This window comes from Ambystoma mexicanum, chromosome 1q, assembly GCF_040938575.1.
Source record: "Ambystoma mexicanum isolate Mex_15411 chromosome 1q, UKY_AmexF1_1, whole genome shotgun sequence".
NCBI classification, from domain to species: domain Eukaryota; kingdom Metazoa; phylum Chordata; class Amphibia; order Caudata; family Ambystomatidae; genus Ambystoma; species Ambystoma mexicanum.
Window position 1 is genome coordinate 107,569,580 of NC_090922.1, and position 25,392 is coordinate 107,594,971.

The 25,392-nt window shown below is 44.2% G+C and overlaps 1 protein-coding gene across 1 annotated transcript in view; it reads left to right on the forward strand.

The window, feature by feature from the left end:
• Nucleotides 1-25,392, forward strand: part of MVD (mevalonate diphosphate decarboxylase) — a 219,831-nt gene that overhangs the window by 125,156 nt on the left and 69,283 nt on the right. The window contains exons 6-7 of the mRNA XM_069635977.1: nucleotides 19,281-19,355; nucleotides 20,376-20,594. Of these exons, the coding sequence (XP_069492078.1) occupies nucleotides 19,281-19,355; nucleotides 20,376-20,594 (294 nt within the window). The remainder of the gene's footprint in view (nucleotides 1-19,280; nucleotides 19,356-20,375; nucleotides 20,595-25,392) is intronic.

Sequence of the window (25,392 nt, forward strand, 5' to 3'; positions counted from 1 at the left end):
GAGCACAGCCCAGATCCAAAATGTAAAGATTAAAAAGGCAGGGTGCCAAGATGCATCCCTGCCTTAAGCCCCTACATGTCTGAATCGTTTTTGACGTATATCCAGGTGTGATTAAACTCCTAGGGTTCTAAGTGTTAGAATGTAAATGTATTGATTCTAGAACTGTCAGCTCCAGGGGTGACAGCTTGAAGGCTGGTCTTCTGTGCCTAGATTGAAAACCCCTAGACCTACAATGTCTGATCCAAATACAACTGAAGCAATCCAACCAGCGAAAAAGCAGAAGGTGGGAGAGGATACCCCTGAGAGAAGAGAAGATAAGCTACTGGATCTTTTAACTTAAGTGACTCTGGACATGGCTGAAATCGAGGCAAACATTTTCAATGCTGAGGAGAGATCTGCATAGCTGACATCCAACATGTATAAAATTGAGATACACCTCACTAGGGTGGATGAGAAGGTTCTGAGGATGGCTGACCAGATAAGAGACTTACAATCTAAAAATGACAAATTATCTCTAAAACTCTCAACAAGAAAACTTTTCAAGGAGAAACAATGTCAGAATCGCTGGCTTTCCGGAAAATATGGAGATGGGCAGACCTGTGGACTTCTTGGAAACAACTTTGATTACCTTGCTCAAACTGGATAAAAAACAATTTTGGAAATGGAGAGAGAGCGCGCGCAGAAGTTTAGACTTCTTTTTCTGCCGGCTCAACCATACCGCTGCGTCACATCGTCCCCTGCTGCTTGTCCCCTGATCACTGTAAGCTCCACTCTGGGTGCTCAGGCGGGCTGACAGGCGCCCGCGAAGTAGTTTGAGCTCCGAAGTAGTACGGGGGGATGTCGGCTGCTCTCCTCGATCGGATTGGCAACAGCAGGAAGGTAATGGGGAATGGGAAAGTCTGAGACAAAAGCGTGGAATAGATGTCCTCGCTGGAAAGCTTGCCCACAGCACCATGGATGGATATTTCTTGGTCCATGCCTTGACTGCTCATATACTGCCACAAGGTCAGGGAGATAATGAGGAACAAAGTGACCTAATGTGATCTCTGATGCCATTGCTCATCTATGCATAGGATGTTAATACGTGGGATGGGAGACTTTGGACAACGGAACAGTGGGAAGGAGCTACAGAGTCAGAGACAACAGCCCATAACTAATATATTTGGTAGCACTCTTTGACTCACGCTTGGCATTGACAGTTCTATATGCTAGTAGTGTATTGTGAAGGTGTTGGGAGTGAATGAACAACTACAGATGTTATAACACTGCATGACTACCTTCCAGTTTAAGGGCAAACAGGAGTTGCTGAAAATTGCAATTCAAATGGGGTTATCCTACACTTTTAATGTGAAAGGGGGGGGCATGTTATAATTTAAAGTGCTATTTGATAATGGCACAGTCCTCTGGGAGAATAGTTCAGAACGTCTATCATATTGTACATATTGGGATTAAGTATTCTGTGAATACGCAGAATGTTTTGCTCTTGGATTGCCTCTCCCTGGAGGGGATTGAGGTGCTGGGGCTGTGGTTTTCAGTCTGGATTTTGACATAAAGGCCGGTGCTGTGGCGTTGGGTTTATGTGGCGCTCTAGTGATCATTATGCAGACCCTTTGGTGATGGGACTTGATGGGGTCTCCCCTCCTGTTGCGGCCGGGGTGCCTGGCGATGCTGGTGGCGTCTGTCTTTATTTTTCCTTTTCCCCCTGCTGCTCTCCGGTCTCATCCCGGGGTGTGGGGGGAGGGTCTGCTGCTACTGTATTCACTGGCTCCCCCCTGGTGGGTTGGATTTGGTGCAGTCCCCCGCCGCCCCTTACCGGCCCGTGTTTGACTTTTCTGGGCTCCCCCCTGCTCTGATTCCCTCCGGGGGGTCTGATGATGTACTGCCAGAAGGGTGTGGGGTATCTGCTGTGGCTGGTGGGGGGCCTGTGTTGTGCCTGTTTTCTCGTGTGGGGCTCCTTGTTGGTCCACTGTGAGTGACAATCCTTTTTTCCCCTGATTCCTCTATGAAGAGGGGCCTCGCTGAATGCTTTTTGCTTGTTTTACTGTCTTTATGTCCCGTCCCGGGGTGCTTGTATGTCCCAGGTCGTATTGTATTCCGGTCCTCCACTGGCGGTGTCTCCCTTGCTGAGCGCTGCCAATCCCTGTGTCCCTCATGTCGGATTGGTAAGCGTAGTTCCTGCTTTTGAGGCCTGGGGGGTGCCTCCCTCCTCGGGTTGAGTCTTACTTGTGGGTTGCGCTTTTGTTGCGGGTGGGTTGCGCCGCCGTGCCTCCCGTTACCGGGCCGCTCCAGTGTTTGTTGAGTGGTCCGGTCTTCCCCTGCCTGTCCCTCACCAGGTTCCTGATCTTCCGCTCCTGGGTGGGATTATTGTTGATGACCTTGTCTTACGGCTAGGAGTCCCAGCGTCGGGGGGGGGGGGGTTTGCGGGGGTGGCTTTATCCTTTTGTTCCTGCCTGGCCGGGGGTGAGGAGGGACCGGTCGACGCTCCTTGTCTGCTTCTCAGTGCCTGCCGAATTTCTGCCTGCGCTTCAGGTTGCTGTCCGTCTAGGAGTCTCCGGAGCGCTGGGTCGTCATCGTGCTGCGTGTTGGGTCTCAGGCTCCTACCGCAAGCTCTTTTGCCTGGCTGGAGGTAACTGCTTGATGAGAGGATACACCTCTCATGTGTTGCTTGCCATGTCCTGGAGGGGGGGTGGGGGTGAGAAACCCTGGCGGGATTGCTTTACTGTCTGCTTTAGGCGCGGCCTAGCGGGCCTAGACACTTACTCACGTCCTCCTCTGCCGGCTGCCATTTTGGGATCTCTTACTTTGTTTTTTTAATGTAGTCTTGTTTGTGTAACTTGTCAGTAATGTATTGTGGTTGTTGTATGTATGATGGACATGTGTGTATCACGTCAAAGATTAACATTTCAGTAAATGCCAATTGTTTTAACCTGGTTCCCAACTTAAGACATTGTGAGTGCCCATCTATAACCTTAAAATATCAACACTGTCTACAAAACTCCCAACATCACTAAATGGCAAGCATTGGCTAATATTGAAGCCAAAGTTGACCTATATAATGTATACACTGATTCTATTAGTAAGGATAATGGGAGATGGTGGGGGGGGGGAAATACAGCATTAATAGATGAGAGAATTGCCATTCTGCACTTGGAATGTTAAAGGTCTGAACTGTCCTCAGAAAAGGAAAGAAGTGATGTTATGATTATGGAGGACAAGGGCAGATGTTGTTTTTCTACAATAGACTCATTTAGTGGAGGAGTCTAGAAATCCTTTGACCAACACAAGATTAATAACACCATGTTGAATTGCTATGGCTCCAAATCTAGAGGAGTGGTAATATTCCGCAGGTTACTGGGCACGAGTGTGGAGAGAGTAACCATGGATGAAGGAAGGAAGGGTGATTCTTGTTGTGAATTATGAAGGGAAAATAATAACGATAGGATCTATTAATGGCCCATGTGCTGCAGGGAGCAACTTTTTTACAAAATGATTTTCCTTGTTGCGGAACATGCGTTGAGAATACACCATATTGGGGAGGTGACTTTTAACTGCGTTCTTGATCCCAAGTTGGATCGCTGAGCGCTTTGTAGATGCACTGCAGTAGGGGCAAGTCGAGCATTTGGGAGGTTCCTGCATAATTTTGGCTTAGTAGACAGCTAGAGATCCCTACACTCGGGAGAGAGAGCATTCCTTTTACTCACCGGTTCATGATTCATACTATAGAAATGATTTTCTTTTTTTTAAATTTAATTTCTTTTTTTATCTCACTCATTGAAAAGACCACCAGCGTTGAGATGACGGAACAAGGACTGTCCGATCACTCTATGATTAAATTGGTTTACAATCTGGGCAGTGCAAGGTCCACATTCACTAGGTGGCACCTGTAATTATACATATTAAATTACCAAGATATATTGAAGCATTTAAAATCATTTATCAATTTTTTCTTTGAGATAAATGAAGGTACAGCTGATGAGTTAATGGTTTGGGACAGTCAGTTTTAAGGCAACTGTCCGTGGGGAGTTGATTAACTTGACATCTTGTGCTAGGAAGTCAGGGATGGGAGAACTGAAGTGTTTGGAGAACGAACTTAGCAAATTTCAAAAGAAAAATGTATTATCAAAAAGTAGTGAGGTCAAGGCAAGAATGGACAGAGCAAGATAATCTCTGAGATATGAAATGGATTTACAGAGAGAGAAGGGTCTGTTCTATATGAAACAGAAATACTGGGAGGAGGGCGATGAAGGTGGTAGACTCCTAGCTAATAAGTTAAAAGGCATGGTGGATAGGTCATATATCCAAAGAATAGTAAATGAACAGGGAGCAACAATGGGGTAGAGGGAAGATATATGTGAATGCTTTCAGAGTTTTTTTAAGTCCTTGTATGCTGAAACTCAATTTTTGTCAGGGGCCATTTTAGAGGATTTCTTCAAGAAAATGTAAATCCCATGCAACACACAACCACCCTCGACCAGCCGATTAGTGAGGCGGAGATATTACTTGCTATTGAGCAGCTTAATGCAGGCAATTCACTGTGTCTGGATGGGTTGTCAGTGGAATTTTATAGAGCTTTGGGTCCTCAACTGACTCATTCCTATGTGGGTTATATAATTATTTTTTGATAGAGGAGTGTTCTGTCCAACAATGAGGGAAGCGTGTATCACAGTAATTTCCAAAACCAGGCAAGGCCCAAACTAAGTGGTGTAACTGAAGGCCTATATCGCTACTTAGTGTAGATGCTAAAATCTTTACTAGGTTACTGACTAATCGGCTGGACAAATACATTGGTGATTTGATTGATCACTCCCAGGTCGGGTTCATGCTGGAGAGACACGGTTATGACCACGTCAGAATCATCAGACATTTTGGGACTCCCAAAGAATGGGAAAAATTCTATTGATCTTTCTGGATGCAGAGAAAGCATTTGATCATGTTAATTGGAACTTCTTAGACTGTACATTGATCAAGATGGGGTTTGGAAATACATTTTTGAGAGCAGTTAAAGCCTTACACTCATCAATTAGTGTTGAGTATGGGTAAATGGGGAACTTTCAGCTCCTTTCCCTCTATCTAGAGGCACTAGGCAGGGATGTCCGCTGTCCCCCTTCCTCTTTAACCTGGCACTAGTACCCCTTGTTGCTTATATTAAACAGGAACAGAGACTTCGAGGTCTAAGAGTGGGAGATAATGAAATCAAAGTTCTGTGCTATGCAGATGACATGACCATAATTCTGGCCACCCAAAAGAGGGAGGGATGAGACTAAAGAGCATGTTTGAGGAAGTAGGTCTTCTTTCAGGCCACAAAATGAACTGGGAGAAGTCGGTGGTCTTTCCACTTGATACTTTGCATCCGCGCAGTGACTTGAATGCTTGGAGCGGTCAATGGGCTAACGCAAGTGTGAAGTACTTGGGAGTTCACCTTGTCCGGAATCTGAAGAGGATAGTGGACTTTAATATAGTCAAATTGATAGAGGTTCTTCAACGAGATGTGCAAAAATGGACTTCCGTAATGCTTAACATTTAGGTGAAAATCAACGCAATTAAGGTGGTGCTTTTACCCAAAGTTCTCTATCTTATTCACTGGCTCCCTCTTAGATTTCCAAAGAAGGTCCTCGGACGTATTGACAGTCTTTCAAAATTTCCTATAGGTAGAGGGCAAGAGGCCTGGGATTCCGCAGTGTGAGAAGGTGGTTTTGGATACCCCTATCTGGAACATTATCACAAGGGGTTCATATTGAAAAAGTCGGCACTTTATTTCACTGAGAGGGATAATTGTATGCCATTATCGAGGTCATAGAAAAAACTAAATTTTCACTGTATTCCTTGCAAGATTGATATTCTATGGGAAAAATACCCCACCTAGCCACAAAACTACCAACGATAGAGGCAACTAGAGATGCACTTATTTCATGGATGTCCAGATGTGGCAAAAATGTATGGATTCATTATGGAGTATCCTTGTGGTACAACCCATGAATACAAATTGAAAATAAGAACTTGTGCTGGCGGAGTTGGTTGATGAAAGGAGTTTTAAGAGATTGCAACGTTTGGAATGACTGGCGGATGATTCCTTTTGACTCTCTTAGAAGCGACTTTGGTTTAGGGAAGAGGGAACTAAGGCGTTCTACCGAGTTGGAGTCTCTACTTGCGCATAGACAGGGGATGCTAAATGGACCAATGAAAGATAAATCGATGGCCTGTAATATATTTATCTCGCCACCTCGTATGGTTTCACCATTCCTGAGAATGATGCCGATGGAGGTCTCATGTGCTGCCTCTTGGGAAAAAATGACGGCAAGCATGGATGAAAGAGCTGGACAGTGACATAACCGTAAAAGAATGGGCTATTTTATTATGAGTGGGTACGAGATCAAAGATGGATTTGAATCTGCGATTCGTTCGTCTGAGGTTTTTGTGTCGTCTATATTGGACCCCAATATGGATGCTTGATTTAGGTATGACAAATGAGGAATATTGCTGGGGATGTGGCTAGGGGGGAGGTACCCTGTTACACATGTTATGGGAATGCCCAAGAGTGATTGATTTTTCAGGGGTGAAAGGAGGGTGGGGGGGGGGGATTTCTGAACCGGCTGGACACAATTTTGGGAATAGTGTTTCGTAGATCACCTTATCCAATAATCCTGCTCTCAGATGCTGGGAGATGTAATGTCGCTCGAGACTATGGTAACTGGATAAATAAGGCGCTGGTGATGGCCACTAAGCAAATCTTAAGGGTTTGGAAAACGAGAAAAAAGCCAAAGGTAGAGGGATGGTTGTCTGATTTGCAGACTCTGTCCATTAATGAGAAATTCAAGCTACAAAAGCAGAAACGAGAGGATGAATATTTGGAGATCTGGGGGCCATTCAATGAAATGTATGATTGAAGCTAATCTATCATTGCAACAGTTGGATAAAATGGGGTAAACGCGTGATTTGTGAAGATGTGAGTGAATAGGATAATGGTGTGTGAATTGAGTTGTGTTGTATTGTCTATACATGTTTGTGTATGTCTTTGTTTTGTGATGTTGTTGCTCTATTTTATATATAGTAATATTGCACTGGGTTAGTTATAGTTGATGATTCTCTGTTATATGACTACACAGTGAAGAATGGAATTTATTTGATTTTCCTCAGTGGAAAGAATTCTCGGATTTTTCTTTTTACTTTTTTTTTCTCGATATAACCAGCTGACTTTAATTGATTATTGTGTTGTGTTTAATATTTTGAAATGACAAATTAAGAGTAAAAAAAAAGGAAATGTAAATGTATTCAAAAGTCCTGAAGGAATCCCCAGGCTATCAATTTCACCCTACGTCGTGACCGATTGACAAGTTTGAATGGGGCTGGCAGGTCAATAGAGGCTGCGAATATATTGGCAGTGTTTGTATTTATTCCATGCTTGCTGCTGAAGCCACGTTAATGTATATCCATTCAAAGATGTCCTTGCCTGTCTTCTAAAGCCTGTCTGATCTGATAGTTGTCCAGTCAGCCGGTGTCTCTTGCCAACTGTTCTAACTCTTTAAGTACTTTTTAGGCAAAAGGTTTGCTGCTCACATATAATAGATCTATGAGCATGTAATTTTATGGGTTCGGTCTGTCACCTTTATACAATATTGGCCTGATTGGCAATGTGCCAAGATTTAGGAAAACAGCCTACAGGAAATTTAAAGTGCAAGGTAAGGATTGTCACCCACAACTTAAACAGATTTTTTAAGATAAGGTTCATAAACCCATCTGTCCCCGGTTCACGTGAGGTCTTTGCCTTAAAAATCAAAGTTTTAATCCTCACAATCGATGTCTAGAGTCCATTTTATTACTTCAGCAGAAAAAGACAGTCGAGGAGTATTTTATCTGGGATTGGAGTATATGTTCATAAAACATTGATTCCAAGTGTCTTCCGTTATTGGGTTGATTTGGATGTTCAGCTGGTTTACTCACTCTTCATTATGTAGAGACAAGAAATTTGCTGATTTTATTTTTTCAAAATGATAGTTGACTTAGCTTGACTATCCTTTCCATTATTTTAGATTTGTAGCTAATGTTCCAGTTCAAGTGCAGCTCTGGTGACTAGTTTTACTCTGCATTCTGAGGTTGTAATATCGTTTTTTTTTTTCTTGAACTAATGAGTCGAATGATGTAGCTTCGTGCCTTATAGCCTCTATTGTGTTGTGAGCAATAGTAATATTGACTCTTGTACAAAATAATTGAAAGACTTAGGCAAAATTAAATGGCACCTATGTTGATAGGTGGTAGTTGCTAGAGTCTTTACAACCCATCTATCTACGTATCTTGGATGCAAAGACATGTTTCTGGTTCCCGCTGATATAGAATGAGGAATAGAGACTACCAACCCTGCATTTGGTTTAAGCCCAAAACTAAAAAGTGCTTGTAACCAGTCATGATGACTTCTTATGCAGAACAGTGCTCAAATAAGGCGGAGGAGGTGAAGAGATAAATCAATATGTGAGAACTGTGTATCACTATGCCATTTTGATTTAGGAGGGATATCTCCAGTCGCATTTCCATTTGACTTTAGCATAGCCCTGGTGTAAAAAATAAAAGAATGGCCCCATTTCATACTATGTCCCCCCAGAGTTTTAACCCCCCCTCACTTGCAGCCATGCAGAATAAGATATTGATTCTTGTCAGTGTCTGGTCAATAAGTATTAAAGTCCTCTGCAAACAAAATATGATATTGTGCCACCCTTCACACCATGTAGTGAACATTTCAAGTAGATGGTCCAGAAAACAATCCAGATCAGTTTGTGCTGGGTTCCAATATACTTTCACTAATAAGTCTTTACAGTAAAATATTGTATTAAATTCAGTTTCACTGATAATGAACCCGGACAAGGATCAAGCCATATTTCTGTACTACTCACCAACTCTATATTGGTTGCTACAATGAGCCCCCTGATAGCGTATCCATCAGCCCACAAAGAAGTCTGGAAGAAGATTCTGAAGCCCCACCTCTTGCAGAATCACAATTTCAAAGATTTGGAGCTAACCTGTTGTTGTTAACAAGTTACTGAGGCCTATGGAGGGTCAGAAGAAGGAGACAGACTAGTTTTCTCCACCTGCAACAAGGTTTTATCCACATCATAATATAAATGCCTCACTTTCCCTAAGCTAGGGTTTCGCTACCTAACACAACTAACGAGGGTGCTTGTCGTCAGTTGTGAAGACCGAATTATAGTCTGTCCTCTGTCCAAAAGTAAGCTACTCTGATGCTACAACTAATACAAAATGACTAAAGACGAGGACAATGACCCCCTTCTCCTGGGACTGCTTTCTAAGCAAGGTCTTCTCAATATACGATTTTTAAGTCGTTCTTGGCGATAAACTGCAACAGTTTGTTCAGTTCACTTAGGGGAATTTTTCCAATTCCTTGGCTTCCCCAGGCTTTGTAAGCTCCTCTGTACAGGTGCTCCCTTTTCCGGGGTTTCTTTCAATCTGTCTTTCTCACATATACTTGAAAGCCTCTCTTTCTCTGATGCCCAATTTATATCTTGAGAATTATAAACAACCTTCTTATGGTCACAGTTCTCAATCCTGTTATAGCTTTGCTTTTCACTGGGACAAGCATGATGATCCGAACAATGATTCTCACTGTTCTGGTTACTTTGTCTCTCACTGGGACGAATATGAGTTACCCAATAGTGTTACTCACTCTTCTTGTTACTTGATGGGCCCAGTACCGATTCTCACTCTCTTGGTTACTTTGCCTCTGTGTTTTACTGAGATGCGTATGCGTATTGTATTCGTTATACTCGCTACCCTCCTCTGGTCTGCTCTTCCAGTTACCTGTGTGGTCTTGGGACTGCGTCACCGGGTTGGTAGTCCGTCTCACAGACTCTTCTCCCTGGGTCTGAACAACAAATTCGGTATTCTCTTCCTCATTGACACAGCTGTGTCACTTCGTGTTTGCCTTATCTGCCGGGGGAGTGTTCCCCAATGCCTTCTCTCGGCTTGCTCTGTCTGGACGTCTTTCTCACGGGCTGGACTCACTTGCTTGGCTTTACAGGGCCGTTCTCCCATTTGGTGCAGCTCAGGCACCGCTATGCATAAGCCTCCTCTGCTTGTAGGAAGCCGTGTCGCCTTCTCTCATTCACTTGTTCTGCTGCCAGCGCAGCTTTGAACTTCCCGGGCTTCTCTCTGCCGGAATCTCCTCCAACGCTTATGACGTTGCACTGGGGCTTCCCCTGCATAACGTTGCAGTCCTTCTATGTTGGACTGGTGCTCATTATTATTCCCTTGGCATTCTTCGTCACAGTACCAGACAGGTACTTTTCTTCATATGGCACATCACAGTAGCAGATGTATTGATTCTTCCTGTCTTCTCGAAACATGATTGATCAGGTTGGGTTGTGGAGTGAGTTAGGCAGGGAGTTCATCATTGGAACAGAGTCCTTGTTTCTGCGGGAGAGTCTCTCCCAGTGAGGTCCCGCTTGCCTCTACCCCTAGGGAGGGTATCCCAGAGTGGGCCCACCTTCCTACCCTTAAGGGAGACATGACGAAATCCTGCGATTCGTCGTAGGCCTCATTAATTCCATGATAATACTTCAAAAAATTGCTTGCTAACTTAATTTAATGCAGAATTGGGGTTGGCGAATTCCAATCAATATGAGTGGGACTTTGTTTTGCTCAGTCTCTGCAAATTGAAGAGTCCTTAAGGTGGGATGTTTGATTACTTTTAGGAGACTGATTTTGATGCAACTCTTTGTCAGAAGTTCAGATGGTTTGTACAGCATTTAGCATATAAGCCACCCGTCCATTAGAACGAATAAACCAGTAATTCCAGTGTCAAAAGAAAAGGTTTCTAGCTTCTTCGATTAACATTACAGATACTGTTCTCGATTTTCAATGAATGTAAACGATGTCAGTTTTTCAGTTATACAGAAAGAAAATCAACCTCTTTTGTACTGATATTCCTCAAGCAGTATTTCATGAAATAAAGCAGCAACATTTGTTCCGTTCAGAATTATAGAAATATATATTATAAAGTCACATCGCAGACTTGGTAGGTTTCTTTACTGTTTTTATTCTCAGCAAGCATGTGAAAATCAGTAATGTCAGCAGCTCCAACCGGTACCTTCAGCCCCATCTCTACTGCCAACCACCTCTTTTTCAATCCTAACATTCTCAAGTCTGGAACCATGCAGACGTCTAGAACTATGTACAAACTGGTTCTAAATGGAACTACATACATATATACATTGCACGGTTGCTTCAAACCATTGAAGCATTATTTTATTCTCTTGACAAACAGAACAGTATCTTTTGACAGAATTAGTTCTAAAACCAAGCAAAAATGTACCCTTTGGCCGATTTTCAAACTTTAGACTTTCAAAGGTCAAACCACTGTTTTCCGTGGACACCATTTTATTAATTTCAAAGGAAAGGAACAACCTCTATCTTTCAATATTCGATATGTGCTTCCTCTCAATAACAAAAACATTGAGTCCTGAAAAAATGGACAGACCAATGTAGGGTTACAATACAAAAGATAGAATAATTTGTGTTCAATAAAATAATTCTGTACAAATAACATTACATCATAAAAAGTGTAGGATGTAAGAAAAACCGATTGAAGCTTATAATCACTTGAGAAAAACATACAATATAACACATGCAAAATCTCATGCGTAGTACAAACAACACCGATACAAGCATGTACATATACATCTGTTTGCATCCTATAATAGCCCTACATATTTTTGTCCTACTATGCCAAACTGTGTTGGATATTCCTCAGGGGCTGTATTCTTAATATTACATGATCTTAAATTAGGACATATCCCGTGAGCTTCTGCAGAGACATTCCTATTCCTTCCTTCCTTAATCTATTAGAAAGAGACACATTTACTAATTCAATAATAATAAAGTTACGAGAACTATTCTACTAGTGACCGGGGCACTAAAAGCATTTTCTGTCCCGAAAAGCCGTGGCGTTTCGGGACAGAAAAAGAAAAGAAAAAACAACCAAGAAAATGGCTGCCGGGAAAGGGAAAACCGGTGTCCGTTTTCTCTTTCCATTGCGGCCTTCGGGAGCGGACGCGCTGGGAACACAACTGTTCCCAGCGCGTCTGCTCCCGAAAAAAAAAAAGAAGCAGAAGGTAGGTGGGGTTGGGAGGGCGGGAGGGAGGGGAAGGCAAAAAAAAAACAACATACCAGCTGTGTGGAGGCACGGAGTCTCCACACTGCTGGAGGCTGCCATCGTCCTTCACCAGGGATGCAGGAGCAAGAAGGTAAGTGGGGTGGGGTAGGGAGGAGGAAGGGAAGAAAAAAAAAAAAAGCTTACCCGAGTCCCCAGCGGGGGGCGAAGGCAGCCTCTCAGCCGTGGGGAGGCTCGAGCGGGGATGGCACCTTTCAAGCCTCCTCTTTGGCTGAGAGGCTGCAAAGACGCCCCCCCCCCCGCCGCGGACAAGGCGGCTGTAAGGACTCGGCGAGAGCCAATCAGAATGCGTGTTGCATTCTGCTTGACTCTCGCCGGGTACTAATCTACTATACAGATAATGGATACAAATATACATCATCTGCTCATATACCAAGTAAACATATAATTAGTGGAGTACCTGCAAAGTACACATGGTGTCTCCTAATAAAATTATATCCAATATCATGTCACTTGAAATTTGACATCTTATTCAGACAAAAAGGCCTCATGTTGCTCTTCTGCAATGCAAAACCACAAAAAGGTGTTTTTTAAAAAAAAACCACCTTAATGGGCTACTCAAAAAGTAGAAAAGGTGAGTGGGGCACAAGAATGGGTGGGACACTGCGCTTGATCAAGTGAATTGGGATTGTCCTGCTGCGTGTGTAAGGGTTTGCTTCTGTCCCTGGTGAGGTTTTTTTTTTTTTGATAAAACATTTTTTATTGTTTTAAACATTCCAAACTACACAACAACAGCTTTCCTGGATTAGCATGTCCTTCCAAAATACAACCATTAATAGACCATGTATCAATCACTCATAACATTACCCCAGGTTTTAGTGCATTCCGACCATATCCCTCTTATTGCATATGATCAGGTCCAGCCGGTTCTAGGGACCAATCTCCTCCCACCTCCCCCATATCTTGTCCGCCTTAGTAGGGCATCCTCTGGCGGTATATACTCGGTGTTCTATGGTGGCACAGATGTTCATGTCTGTTTTGACAAATCTAGAAGTAAAACCTGGGCACATGCGCTGGTTGTTTGGGTTGATCTGAGAGAGCGATCTCTCTAATAATAACGAAACAAGGTCTGGTTGAGTTGATGCAACCTACATTTATTGTTGTAGCCGACATATGCTTCGACCCTCCTGTGTCATTTTCAAGGCAATTAGGAGTTGGTAGTGGATGCTTAGTGAGAATCCACTATCAACTCCTAATTGCCTTACACCAATACCTAGTGCTATATAATGAAACAGGTTCTGGTTGAGTTGGTGTAACCTATATTTGTGTTTCACCCCTCATGGGTCAATTTCAAGGCAATTAGGAGTTGGTAGTGGATGCACTGATCATCCACTAGCATCTTATAATTGGAACGTCTACCACTACCAAAAAAGACGGCTAAAAGCCTATAGAACCCATTGACAATTTCCTGAGCCATTAACATGCACAGATGCACCACATTGAGACCTACAACAAACTGGAGAACTATCTGGTTTCTACTCAGTCTGGGGCAAGCTCTTGAACATTACCTCCACTAGCTCACTGTCTATGATAGTACAATTGAGGTTCTCAAGGGCGCTTCATCATCCGTAAATAATAGTAAAGGTCTCCAAAGCCTCTCATAAACTTGAGAATACTTTTATTGGGAAACATTGAGCATCTGGCTAGGCATCCTCCTAACCCTTCTCAGAATGGCAGCTTATGCCATCCCAAAGGATCCATATTATACCCTGTGATTTCAGTGTCTATATCAAACCACTTATTGCTTCCTAGATATCATCACCTTTCAGTTCGGTCCTGCAAGGACGATGTGCAAATCTATCCCCAAATAACAGGTACGATGACCAATTCTGCATTGTGTGTAAAAGTCCCAAAGCTATGGAAACACGAGTGCCCTCAAATGTCCCTGTAAATCTTCAAGACCCAAAAAACCTTTGGACCTAATCACCAAACTGTGCCAAACACCGACCTTCGATGAACAATTCCCAATTGAAACAAACATTAGCAATGTTCTCTGGGATGCCAATCAGTTTTAATTTAGTTTTCAAGTCTACCCATTACCTTCTGTAAATAATCCTTCTCTTCCAACAAGCAACTACTAATCGGCTATTTAGGCACTCATCAACTGATGATTAGAGACTATGCTGTTTGTCACAGATGAATACCCCAACTCCCGGAGATGGTTCAAGGATTTTTATAGATGTATTCAGCAGGGCACTAGGACTGTCCATCCCTCTCTCGTCTACAATAGTTTTTCCACACTTACCCAAGTGTCCCAAATCCTGGGTTAGTATCTAGCAAATGTTGACCCCTACTATCTAATCTCTAGCCTAGCTGATGCAGAGAACCTAAAGGCAATCACCTTATCGATCTAACCTCCGTCTGTGACTTTCAGAGCTAGCCCTACACTACCAACGTGTTAGTATCTACCAGAGGATCAGGGAATGTGCCTTTCAGACACTATGGGCAGTTTAGCCTCTTTTCTCTCACAATCTGATCTTTTCCCTGGCACTGTATCCTATTCTACTCTCCTACTCCACCCACCTTCACTCCTTCTACTCCTTGTGTCTTCATTCCCTGTGCCTCTGATGTATCTCACTCCTTCTACTATATCTCTTCCTACTCCACAGTACTACTACTACTACTACTCTCCACCTACTCCCTGGTCACACACTCCTAATAATTTCACTCACTTAGTCTCCTTCACATCGCAATACTACTTGCACTCCACAACCAATTTGCCCCCACAGTCTTGTCCACCCTCCTTCCTCCTGCTGGTCTCTTAGCTGCCACATCCTTCTCCTTCTTCTCCTCCTCCTCGGACCTCACCTGAACAACCCACAACTTCATGTTACCTGGCGTCGCTTTTAACCCCCCAACTCCCATTCCCTCCCTTCCCATCCTCTGGTTGGTGGTCTGGCCAATCGGGTCCCTTTTCCCTTGCTTGGGCTGCGTTTCAGTCAGGTAAACGTGCAAATAACTGGGAACGGCCAGTCCATTTTCTCTGTGCGTTGGTGCTGTGCGGCAGCAATGGTGGCAGCAATGGTGGCCTGCTTTGCACATTGTCCAGGTTCGTGTTGAGGGGCCTTGTCATGACATCCCCTAAGGAAAGTACAGTGTGTTGGTCGTGGTGTCCATTGTGTTTTTCCAGGTGGTCTAGAAAAGTTGTAGTACTCCTGCCAGCGCCGGGAAGCAGTGTGCGGCATGGCAGGCAGCCACATAAGCACTCTAACATGTCTGGTGCTCTCTCTCTCTCTCTTGGACAGTCCGGCGCTGGAAAGCAGATGGCGTGCGCCAATGATTTGTTCTATTTTCTCCGGTCTCTTTGTTAGACTGCAGCATTGTCTGTGGATCTAGGACAAAGAGAAAAAACTTGTTGAGCATGTGTTTTATGAGGCATGGGGTGATACAAGTGGGTTACGTCCCGTGTATAAACAGGCACTGTGGTTACAGGAATTGGGGTCCTTTCAACTGCCACCTTCTGGGGTAGAACTGGCTCAGGCTTCCATTCTGGTAGGCCTCCCAACCCAGGCTGAGCGGGATTCCAAAAGCCTCTTGACTGGGTCAGGTTACTGACCTTTGCACACATTATACTCTATGCTGATCTCTCAAAGGAACATAGTTGACGGATTACTTACTGTTGCTTTCAGCCTTCTGTTCAGCTAAACAAATGGAAACCAGCTTTATCTAGGGCAGCCTCTTCTGGCTTACAGTCCGTACCCCTGACACCCCTTGCCCGCTGTTAGGAAGTGTTTTTCCTTTTGAAGCTTTCCCTGCATTGACATCAATGCAACTCCCATCCTTTTGCCATGCTTTGAACCCTGTCCTGACTTTTGGAGGTAGGTTAAGCCTTTGCTCATTTTGCTTTTCCTTGCTCAACTCAACTTGCTAATGCAGGGGACACTTTTTGTTTTTTGATGTGTCCAGGATGGGCTGGTGGCAGAAGATCTTTATTTGCTGCGTCTTTACTGTATGCACTTTTATGCTTTATTTTATATACTTAAATTGGTTGTGGGCCACTATTTTCACCATGTTCTTTAGCCTTCTTCCTGCCTTCTCAGGTCAGGAAATACCATATTTGGTAAGCTCTTTCCTGGGCTCTGGCTTTCCTGTATCTGCATCCTGGCTGAAATTGGAGGTTGGGACGGTCTTCTCCCTATCGACATTCTAGCCAGCAAATGTCTGTTGCTAGGGAGATGTGGGGCAAGAGGCTGTCCATGATTAGACAACTCTTGCCTTTTGGAATGGTAGATCCTTGCCATTGGTGAGTTGAGGCAGCAGCCCGTTCGAATTTGGGTTAAGAGAAGGAGTCCTGCAGTAATTCCCCAGATTGTCGACTCGAGCCAAGACCCTGTAGAAGAGGAGCAGCCCGCTGAAGACCATCATTGCCTCCAGCCAAGTCCCACTGAAGCATTGCGTCTATGCAATGATCCATCGAAGGCTCTCATTGTTGTTTCGACACTTGTGGTAGTGGGATCAACCAGATTGGACCCCTGCATAAAGATCTTTCTACTAAAAGCCTTTGAAAGTGTCTTGGGACCAACCTTTGGCATGACCAGCTTCGTACAAGACATTTTATGTGCATCAGTTGCTGTTCTGAGTTGCAACTTCGAACTCTGCAGGCCGTCTACTTGTGGCCTAAATGACCAGTCCTCCAGCAGCTGCTGCTCTCCTGCACAAAGAGAGATGCGTCTTTGTCGCCACAAGTGTCACCTGCTGCCCCCTGATCAGGGTGATCTTAGCTGCTGGCCATCCTTTTCCTGTCCTAGGTGTCTCCTGTAATCGTGGGACCCACTGTGGCTGCTGTCTTGAGGTGTCTGGCCCATCATGTTTGAAGACATCTGGAACCACCTCGCCAGAGCATAGGACCACTATCGAGCTGAAACCAGTCACTGCACCGCTGTCCCTGGACTACCTGGACCAAGCAATTCTGAGGACGCTAGGTGTGGTCCCTCTGAAAATCTGAGTTTGGGGCAGGAACTTGCGTTCATGGTTCCAACCCCTCCCAACTCCCCTGCACCACCATAGGGATTATATGGGCGTGAATTCCACTCCCTAAGTCGCTTGCCTGCTCGTGATCGGTGGAGTTCTGGCCAAGGATCCTTTTTCGGGGGGTAACCCCTAATGTGGGATTCGGAGAATACCCTTAAAATATTTGTACCTACTATTTCTTCTGGAATTCCTACCTGTTGTATTTGCTGCTACTTTATCTGTGACTTAACATTTCCAACTCCTTCCAAATACTCATGTGTTGCTCGAGTTATTTGAATACTGTATGTTGGGTTACATGTACGACTATATCCCCCCTTACCCACACTCCTCCCCACAGCTCCTGAAGTTTGCCTTGCTGCTCACTCTATGCTACCTTCATATTTTGGGTAGACAAAAGTGTCAATTTCCCTGTTCATCAACTCGATAGGTCTCTCTGAGCCCTCCTACAGGGCTGGTTCTGAAAATCCATCTCAACGCCCTATCAACAGGAAAAGAATGGTGCCTGACCAGTACAGCCACGTCCTGCACTAGCACGTGAACAAACCTTTTCTAATTGCTGTTCTTCTTTGCTAACTACATGAATCTGTACTTTACCTATCTGACTGAAACAAATAAACAGTTTGCTTTTGTGAGGTCTCCCCAGGGTAAACCAGAATGGTTTCTAAATAAGTGGTGTTCTCTCCATTATGGATATTCAGCGATCCAAGCAGGAAAGAGAGAACAGTTGCTTGTCAAACCATCTTATGTGTGAAGTTCTCTAAACTTTAAAGCATGTAGAACAATATTTTCTGTGTGTGTGGGAATCTGCTTGACTACTTGGGGTTTTATAAGTGGTGAGTGTGCTACGGGTCAAACAATTATGGTTGTGTGAGTTTTAGGCGTTAGATCCAATTCACTTGGTTGTTTTCATTTATGTATATAATCTCTTGAATATGTATGAAATCTAAATTTCTTTTGAACTGATTTTAAAAACCTATTTGTTTAAAATGGTATGGGTTTGACGGTGCTGCAGAGCAACATGCAGAAGCTTCTCTTTGCTTGAACCCTTTCATTACCACTGTTGCTCCTCTCAGGTCAGTTATTTTTTTTTGTGGTCAAAGGACGGGCTACTTTATTACTGTGCGCCCATTACTTACTTCAGTTTACATATCTATGCATTGTGTTTTTTTTAATCAATCTTTTGAGTTGTGCAACTTTGTTTGTGTACCATATCATACAAAATGGTACACACAATTATGGATGCTCCTTTTAACATAGGATTCGCTCATTGTGAAGGTTCATTTAGCTCACCTGTGTTAAATTGTAGTTAATCTCCTGGTGGTGGTTCCAGAGGTGGCAACCCCACCCTCTGGGGCATATTACCCATCTTCATCAAAAGAAGAAAATAGTAATTTATTTTTGGAGTCCAAATATGGTGATCTACAATAGTCCCTGGATAAGCCATCTTAGTTGGCCATGAAAAAAGTAGCTCACAGTAGCGGGCGCCCCATAAAAATAGAATCCAACATGGCTTTTAAACATGTGACTAGTGACTGGCCAGACCCCAGGGAGCCTGTGCTTTAGCACAACCATTCTCAATATGATTAATTCTTTCCTCTAATGGAAGTTCTGCCATTGCTCTCAGACCTGGTGTCCATGGAATCCCTCTAATGTGGATCCACTGCAAGACAACGATATGCTTTATCTACATTGTAGTGCTTGAAGGTCCTATTTCTCTTATCGAAGGACCCCAGCTGTCTGAGCATCTTATGATTCAAGGATTGCATCGCTCCATATATTTCCCATTGGTACATGCTTATGCAATCCTTCTTACTTTTTGCTTTTCAGGTTCTTATTTTCCTTTTATATTTCGTCTCGTCATGTTGCCCCACAACAAGGCTTTAGATGTTGAATGTGCAATGCATTTAAATGCAACCCAACCCGTTCCTGGTCACGTGTTGGTGTGGGCGGGATGGATATTTTGCAGATTTGATTATATTTAATATAATTATTAGAGTCTGAAATTTAAAGTGAACAACCTGATAAAGACCTAAACGTCTAGTACTGTGGGGCCTTATGTGAACAAAAAAGCTGACTTTGTGTTGACTTAAAAAGCAAGGCACCCAATGGAAATCGTTTTTGTTTTACCTCCCAGGTCAGTGCAGAGAGGAAGCATGTTGGCAGCACAGCAGGCATGCAGACCAGCGTAGAGACCAGCCCTCTACTAAAGGTAAGACGTTTGAATTAAAGAAGACGACACTGGAAACATTGGCTACAATGCACATCCTTTCAAACAGTGTCCATAGCATAATTGATGTCTAATTCAAACATAGTCTCAGGAGGATAGCTCTCCTGCAACGTGCTCGCCTTGGAAGCAAGACGACACGGAGCAACACAGGTTCGATCCCAGGGTCCGCGCTTAGAAACCTCTGGGTATGAAGCGCATTATAAAAAAGCCCATCAAATCATGCAACATTGTGTCTTCCTTTATCAGCAAATTGTTCTTTTTCCTTCCACCTGCTTCCATACCGGGGGGTTAATCACTGTATGAGTTAGATTCCTGCCCAGTTCACCACCAAATCTTTGTTGATGTGTTTCCTTTCTGTAGAAGCTTTCATCTTATGGGCTGACTTCTCAAGATTCAGACATAGAGACTTCTATCTACCTTTTGGGCTGCATCATCATTTATTTTAAAGAACTGACTTGCCAAATCAATGATGTAGACTTGGGTTCCCACCGCTGCCTATTTCACATTCCCTTGCACTGCAGTGTTCACACTATCCAGGTAGTATGCAACATTCTCCAGCCTGCTGCCCCCTTGCACTTCCTTCTTTACCAGTTACCGATTGAAAGTATTCACATTCAACAGGTTTGCTTCCCCCCAATAATACTCTCCCAAATGTTTTACTGACGCCTCAGAATCCCTATGTCATCTGCCTTTTTTAAAGTGCACACCATTGCCAGTTCCTACTGAGTATTTTAAGCACTATATTGGTCTCGTACTGGTCTTTTAGAAACCTTTTCTATCGCCTCTCATTGCACTAACTAGTCATCTCTCCTTTACTCTTGTGCAAGAACTTTTTTGGTGAGCTTTCCACATTCCCTGCTTGCCAATAAAAATGGTATATTGCTCTGTGTAACTTACTCAATAAGTGTAGCCAGTGAACTGGAAATGTTGCCCATTGTCCTTTCCATGCTTGACTAGCTCTCATATAGGCTGCATTTGAAGGGTTGTGTGGTTTTCTTTTAGCATCGTGCAGAATGTGTGGTTCCGATGCGAATGGAAGACATGACCGAAGCCATCAGGCAGCGCGATTTTGAAAGGTTTGGTCAGCTGACAATGAAGGACAGTAATCAGTTCCATGCCACCTGCTTGGATACGTTTCCTCCCATCTTTTACCTCAACAATATCTCCAAGCACATCATCAGTCTGGTACATCGATATAATGCTTACTACGGAGAAACCAAGGTAATTTGTTTCATGTGGATATGGCGCAAAATTAAGCCTTGGGTCTGCGAGTGCTTTTAGGTAGATCAAACCTTGAGGCTCAGGTAGAGCACGGCCTGTTTCACATATCATACCATATCATATCATATATGAGATGTGTGAAAAAGGGTGCACTGTTGTCAAACCCACATAATCTTTTCCAAGCACATGTCTCTAAAGCAGCATAAGCTACTCAGACCTAGGACACTAAGGCAGGGGAAGGACTAAGGGAATCTGTGGAAGGACCAAGGGAATCTGTTCTTAAAGCAGTATTGCACAACAAAGATAATTAGTCTACACACATGATCAAGCAATTAACTTAACCTCTGTTGTCCCAGCATGGACGTAGAACAGATTATCTGCTAAATGTATGTAGTCGACAAATTAAGGTCATCTTCTTTTCGCACGCAATGGCCAAACCAAAGCAATCTTTTTCACAAACATTTTCGATTTAACACGCTATGATCAGTGTAACAGAGTCACTGTACATCGACAATTGAGGGAGACTGAAACCAGCCCCAGATTTGGTTTACCAATCAGATAATACAAGCAGGTGATTTGGTAAGCGCTTCTGGCCCTGTTTGGTTTTTCATGTGCAGAATGGGTCTTTGTAAACCTCTCCGTTCGGGGGTTTAATCCTCTGCATGCAAGGCAAACGGGAGCTAAATGAAAATTGTATGGTAACGAGGGACGGCACGGAGATTACTTGCAAAGGGGGAATCAAGAACGCTGGATCAGCTAGCTGTCATGACATCGCCTCCTGATCCCAAAATTGCAAACAGGCCTTTTTAAGACCTTGGACTGCAGGGCCCAGGGCATTTACCAAATCCAATCATTAAAACGTGCATCGCACATGAGATTGAGTGAAACAGAGTGGTTGTCTGGGAATTATGTTGAGCCATTAGGAGGGAACTGTGACTAAGTCTCCCGACTGACCTTTCTGGTTGACGGTGGGCTCACAAAAGGGGGCCTTATTTAGCCACAAGCCATGCGATGGTGGGCATGGAGTGCCATCCTTTGGCAACCCCACCATGCCATATGCAGGAGGCAGGAGCTTGTCAGATTGCTGCCTAAGAAGCGTCTAAACTTCAAGGGAACATTAGGGTAGAGCCAAATCTCACCCCACTCTGAACTGCCACGTAAAACAGACACATACGTGGAGTTTATCATTTTTTGAACCATATACCTTTTGGGGTATCTTAGAGCATATGTAGGAAGCTGTAATATTCAGACCAGTGAACTACCAGCAGCCCCAAGGTTTCCTGTCTGGTTAGACTCCCCTACTTCCTACCAGTAAGCTAGCAAAGTGGCCACTTGTGAATTCCTGTCCACAGATGGACTCCAGCTTATGTCCGTCAGGCTCCTTTGGATGGCGAGCATCCATGAGTTCCAGCTCATGCATAGACACTAGCTCAAGTTTAATAAATTCTGTTCCCATTAACTAGGGAAAGATTGATTGGTGCCCTCTACATGGGAAAACCCATCACCCAGCTATGGCAACAGTTTGAACCCAAGATGGTGGACCAATGGTAAAACACCACAGAATGTTAACCGGTGACGGGGCCAAAGAAAAATGCCCATGCAACAAGCTAGCCATTCCATAACCCACAGCACTAATTGCACATGCAGGAGCCCAATGGTGGTAGAACCTGCCTTGGGGGTGAGGAGGAGGGGTGGCACGCAGAGAGACCCGGCCAGCCACCAAGAACCATGAACCATGAATCCTATGTACCCCATACCAGACCTACTTACCTGAGTCCCCTTAGGCTAGAGAGAGACTGGAAGGTGGGTTCCAAATCCCATAAAAGGGAGGAGCTTTGGCTGAAGTATATGGGAAGTAGGAGGATTTCATTTGACAATGGCGCTGAAGAGGTGAGCGAAAGGAGCAGGAAATGGCGACCAGAGGAGAGACCTGGGAGACTGAGGAAAGGCAGAGTCAGGAGACTGGGGCGGAGAGGCAGAGGTTCCGGTGAGAAATTATCCAAGTTGTTTGGGAGGGATGGTCCCAGGTTACTAGAGAAAGAAAGGCACTAGAGGTTGGCAGGAGATGGAGACCCAGGGTTCTGGGGGAAAAAGAGGCCCAGGGAACTGGGGAGCGAGGGGCACAGAATGATGGGAAGAGACAGTGAGGATTGATAAAAATGAGTTATGCAGGAGATGGAAGGAGGAAAGAAGCAGGGGACCTGGGAGGCTAAGGGGGAGTGCACAAGAGGGTTCCTTGTGGAAGGAGTGAAGGAGGTGATAAGATAACCTAAGGAGTGGTGAAGAGAAGAGCTGTAGAGGAAGGGAAGGTGAAAAGAATTGTGGAGAAGGACAGTGAGGGACCCATGTACCCTATGCTTATGGGTTCGGAGGAAGGTGAGTGGAAGGAGTATGCGATGGACCAGCAGGGAGGTATAGCAGGATTCAGAATAGCTTTGCATTGATATGCTGTATGGCGGTAATTGGATTTCAGATGGCACAATATACAGTATGTGTAGTGGGTGTATTGAGTATACACAGGTTGCGGAGATGGAGTTTGTAAAATAAATTCCCCACTTTGGGCCTACCTGCACTGAGATCAGATCTTCGGATTCCCTCTTAAGAGCAAATCCTGTGTTCTGGTGGTAAAGGCAAGACTCTTGTGTGCTTGGCTGTGCACATTGCAGCACTAGATTAGACTCCCTCAAATCGATTCTACAATTTCTTCAGGTGGCTCTACCAAAGTACATCATACTGAGCCTAGTGAAGCATGTCTAATACTTGTGATCCAAGTGCACTGCTAGTATGCCTCTATACAGTGACGGTTTGGGAGCGCAGGGAGGGTTGTGAAGGAAAGGGTGGGGAAGAAGCAGGAGTGAAGATTGTTGGGAGGGAGGTAGGGGACTATGGGAGAGTAGGGGAGAGGAGTGAAGGGATAAGGAGAGTGAAGAGATGAGTGATGAAAGGGTACGTGAGTAGGATGGTGATGGTGAATGTGTGTGAAGGTGTCAAGGAAGGAGTGTGGTGGAGGAAAGGCAGCTGTGAAGGGAAATAAAATGACAAGCATGAGGGTTGGTGAGCTAAGGAAGGATCTATGTGATTACTGCGACCAATTAACTGCGACCACTGAAAATGTTGACTTTTCTTTTTTATTTCGACCCCCTTATATATGCGTGGGGCGACGCCCCCCCACAATCCCCCTACATGCATTATATACTATACCCATCCCCCCACATATAAAGGGGGTCGACATTTTTGCTGGTCGCAGTTACTTGGTCGCAGTAATGGTATGATCCCCTAAGGGAAGGCTTGTGGTGAAGTGACAAGCGGGAGGAGAGGTAAATGGGGGCGGGGTGTAAGGGTCTAGTTAAATTGATGGGGTGCAATAAGCCAGAGTAGGGCCCGGAACGAAAGTGGGTCAATGGGGACTGATGGGACAAGATAGAGGAGGGGTGAAGTGAGAAGCGTAAAGTGGGCTAAGGGGTAGGAAGGGAAGGGAAGGGGTGAAGAGATAAGGCAGGGAATGGTGAAGGGATTGCAGCGAAGGAGGGATCAAGGGTTGAGGGGGGAATGGGGTAAAGTTTTAAGAGAATGGTGAGGGGGTAAAGGGACAGTAGTGAAAGGGGGTGTGAAGGGGCCATGGAGAGGTATGGTAAAGCGTAGTGAAGGTATTGGAGTTGAACTTTGTTGTTTATATATGGGCTGTCACAATGTTTGGCGAGACCCTTCTAAGAGCTTAGCCCCTTTTGAAGAACAGTTTTAATTATATATTGCATTTGTTATACAAAAGTAGGTTGCCGTCAAAAATGTGTTTTTAGTGTGCTTAGAAAAAAGAAAAGATCCTGCCTCTGCAAATGTTGGGCAGATCCAGTCTTGTATGATGGCCGATTTTCATGGTGCAGGGTGTACGTTTCAATGCTTGTAGGGCTGAAAGACCTGGTATGTCCGAATCCTTCACTGCCTCCATAGTCGTCCTGTGCATAATTGTTCCTCTTGTACATGAGATGGATTGTGTCTGGGGCCAAGAGTGTTTCAAGGATTGCTGTAGCATATATTTAGCGTTCCTACTGCAGCTCTTTAGAAGACCTTGGTATTACCACACTTTCAGCCCTGTTTAATGTTTGGTCCTACTGGCAGAAGTTAGAATTCCTCAGTGCCATATCTAGCATGTTGTCAGAGTGGCAAATTGGGTCCATGATGGGGTGAGCTAATTGGAGTAGATACTCTGCCACTGCCCCCTTTCAGAGGGTGGGGCACGGGATGATTTTCACACAAAAGGATTCAGGTTGGCTAGTTTTACAACCCGTCCATCAGAATGCTTGACTTTTCCCAGTTTGACACATGTTAATGGGTCTCACCTTTGCAACTTTGTATCCATGATAATTAACGCATTCTTCAGTGTTTGCATGTAACAGTGTAGATTACTTTGTAGTTTTTCTGCCTTTCCTTTAAGATCATTGTAAATAAATCTTTAATGAATGGTTTTAAATATATCTGTAGCCTTTCATTATTGCTGGGGACTTTCAACTGGGGAACCCCAAGAGGGTTTGGGAGCAAAGAAAGATGGGCCTATTTTGGAAAGCTTGGCAAATTCACTGCAGAATTGTGGTAGGAATCTTTATGGACCATGCAGAGAGTTTGAAATCCAATAATTTTAGCTACAGGCAGCCAGCATAAGCCTCGAATAGCAGAGGGGACCTGAGCATGCCTTTTTAGTTGAAATACCAATGAAATCTAGGTGATCCATACTGGCTCACAGCATATGGGAAGTACTGTAGGCATTGTTTTGGATATATTTAGCACAAACCTAGGTGAGGGG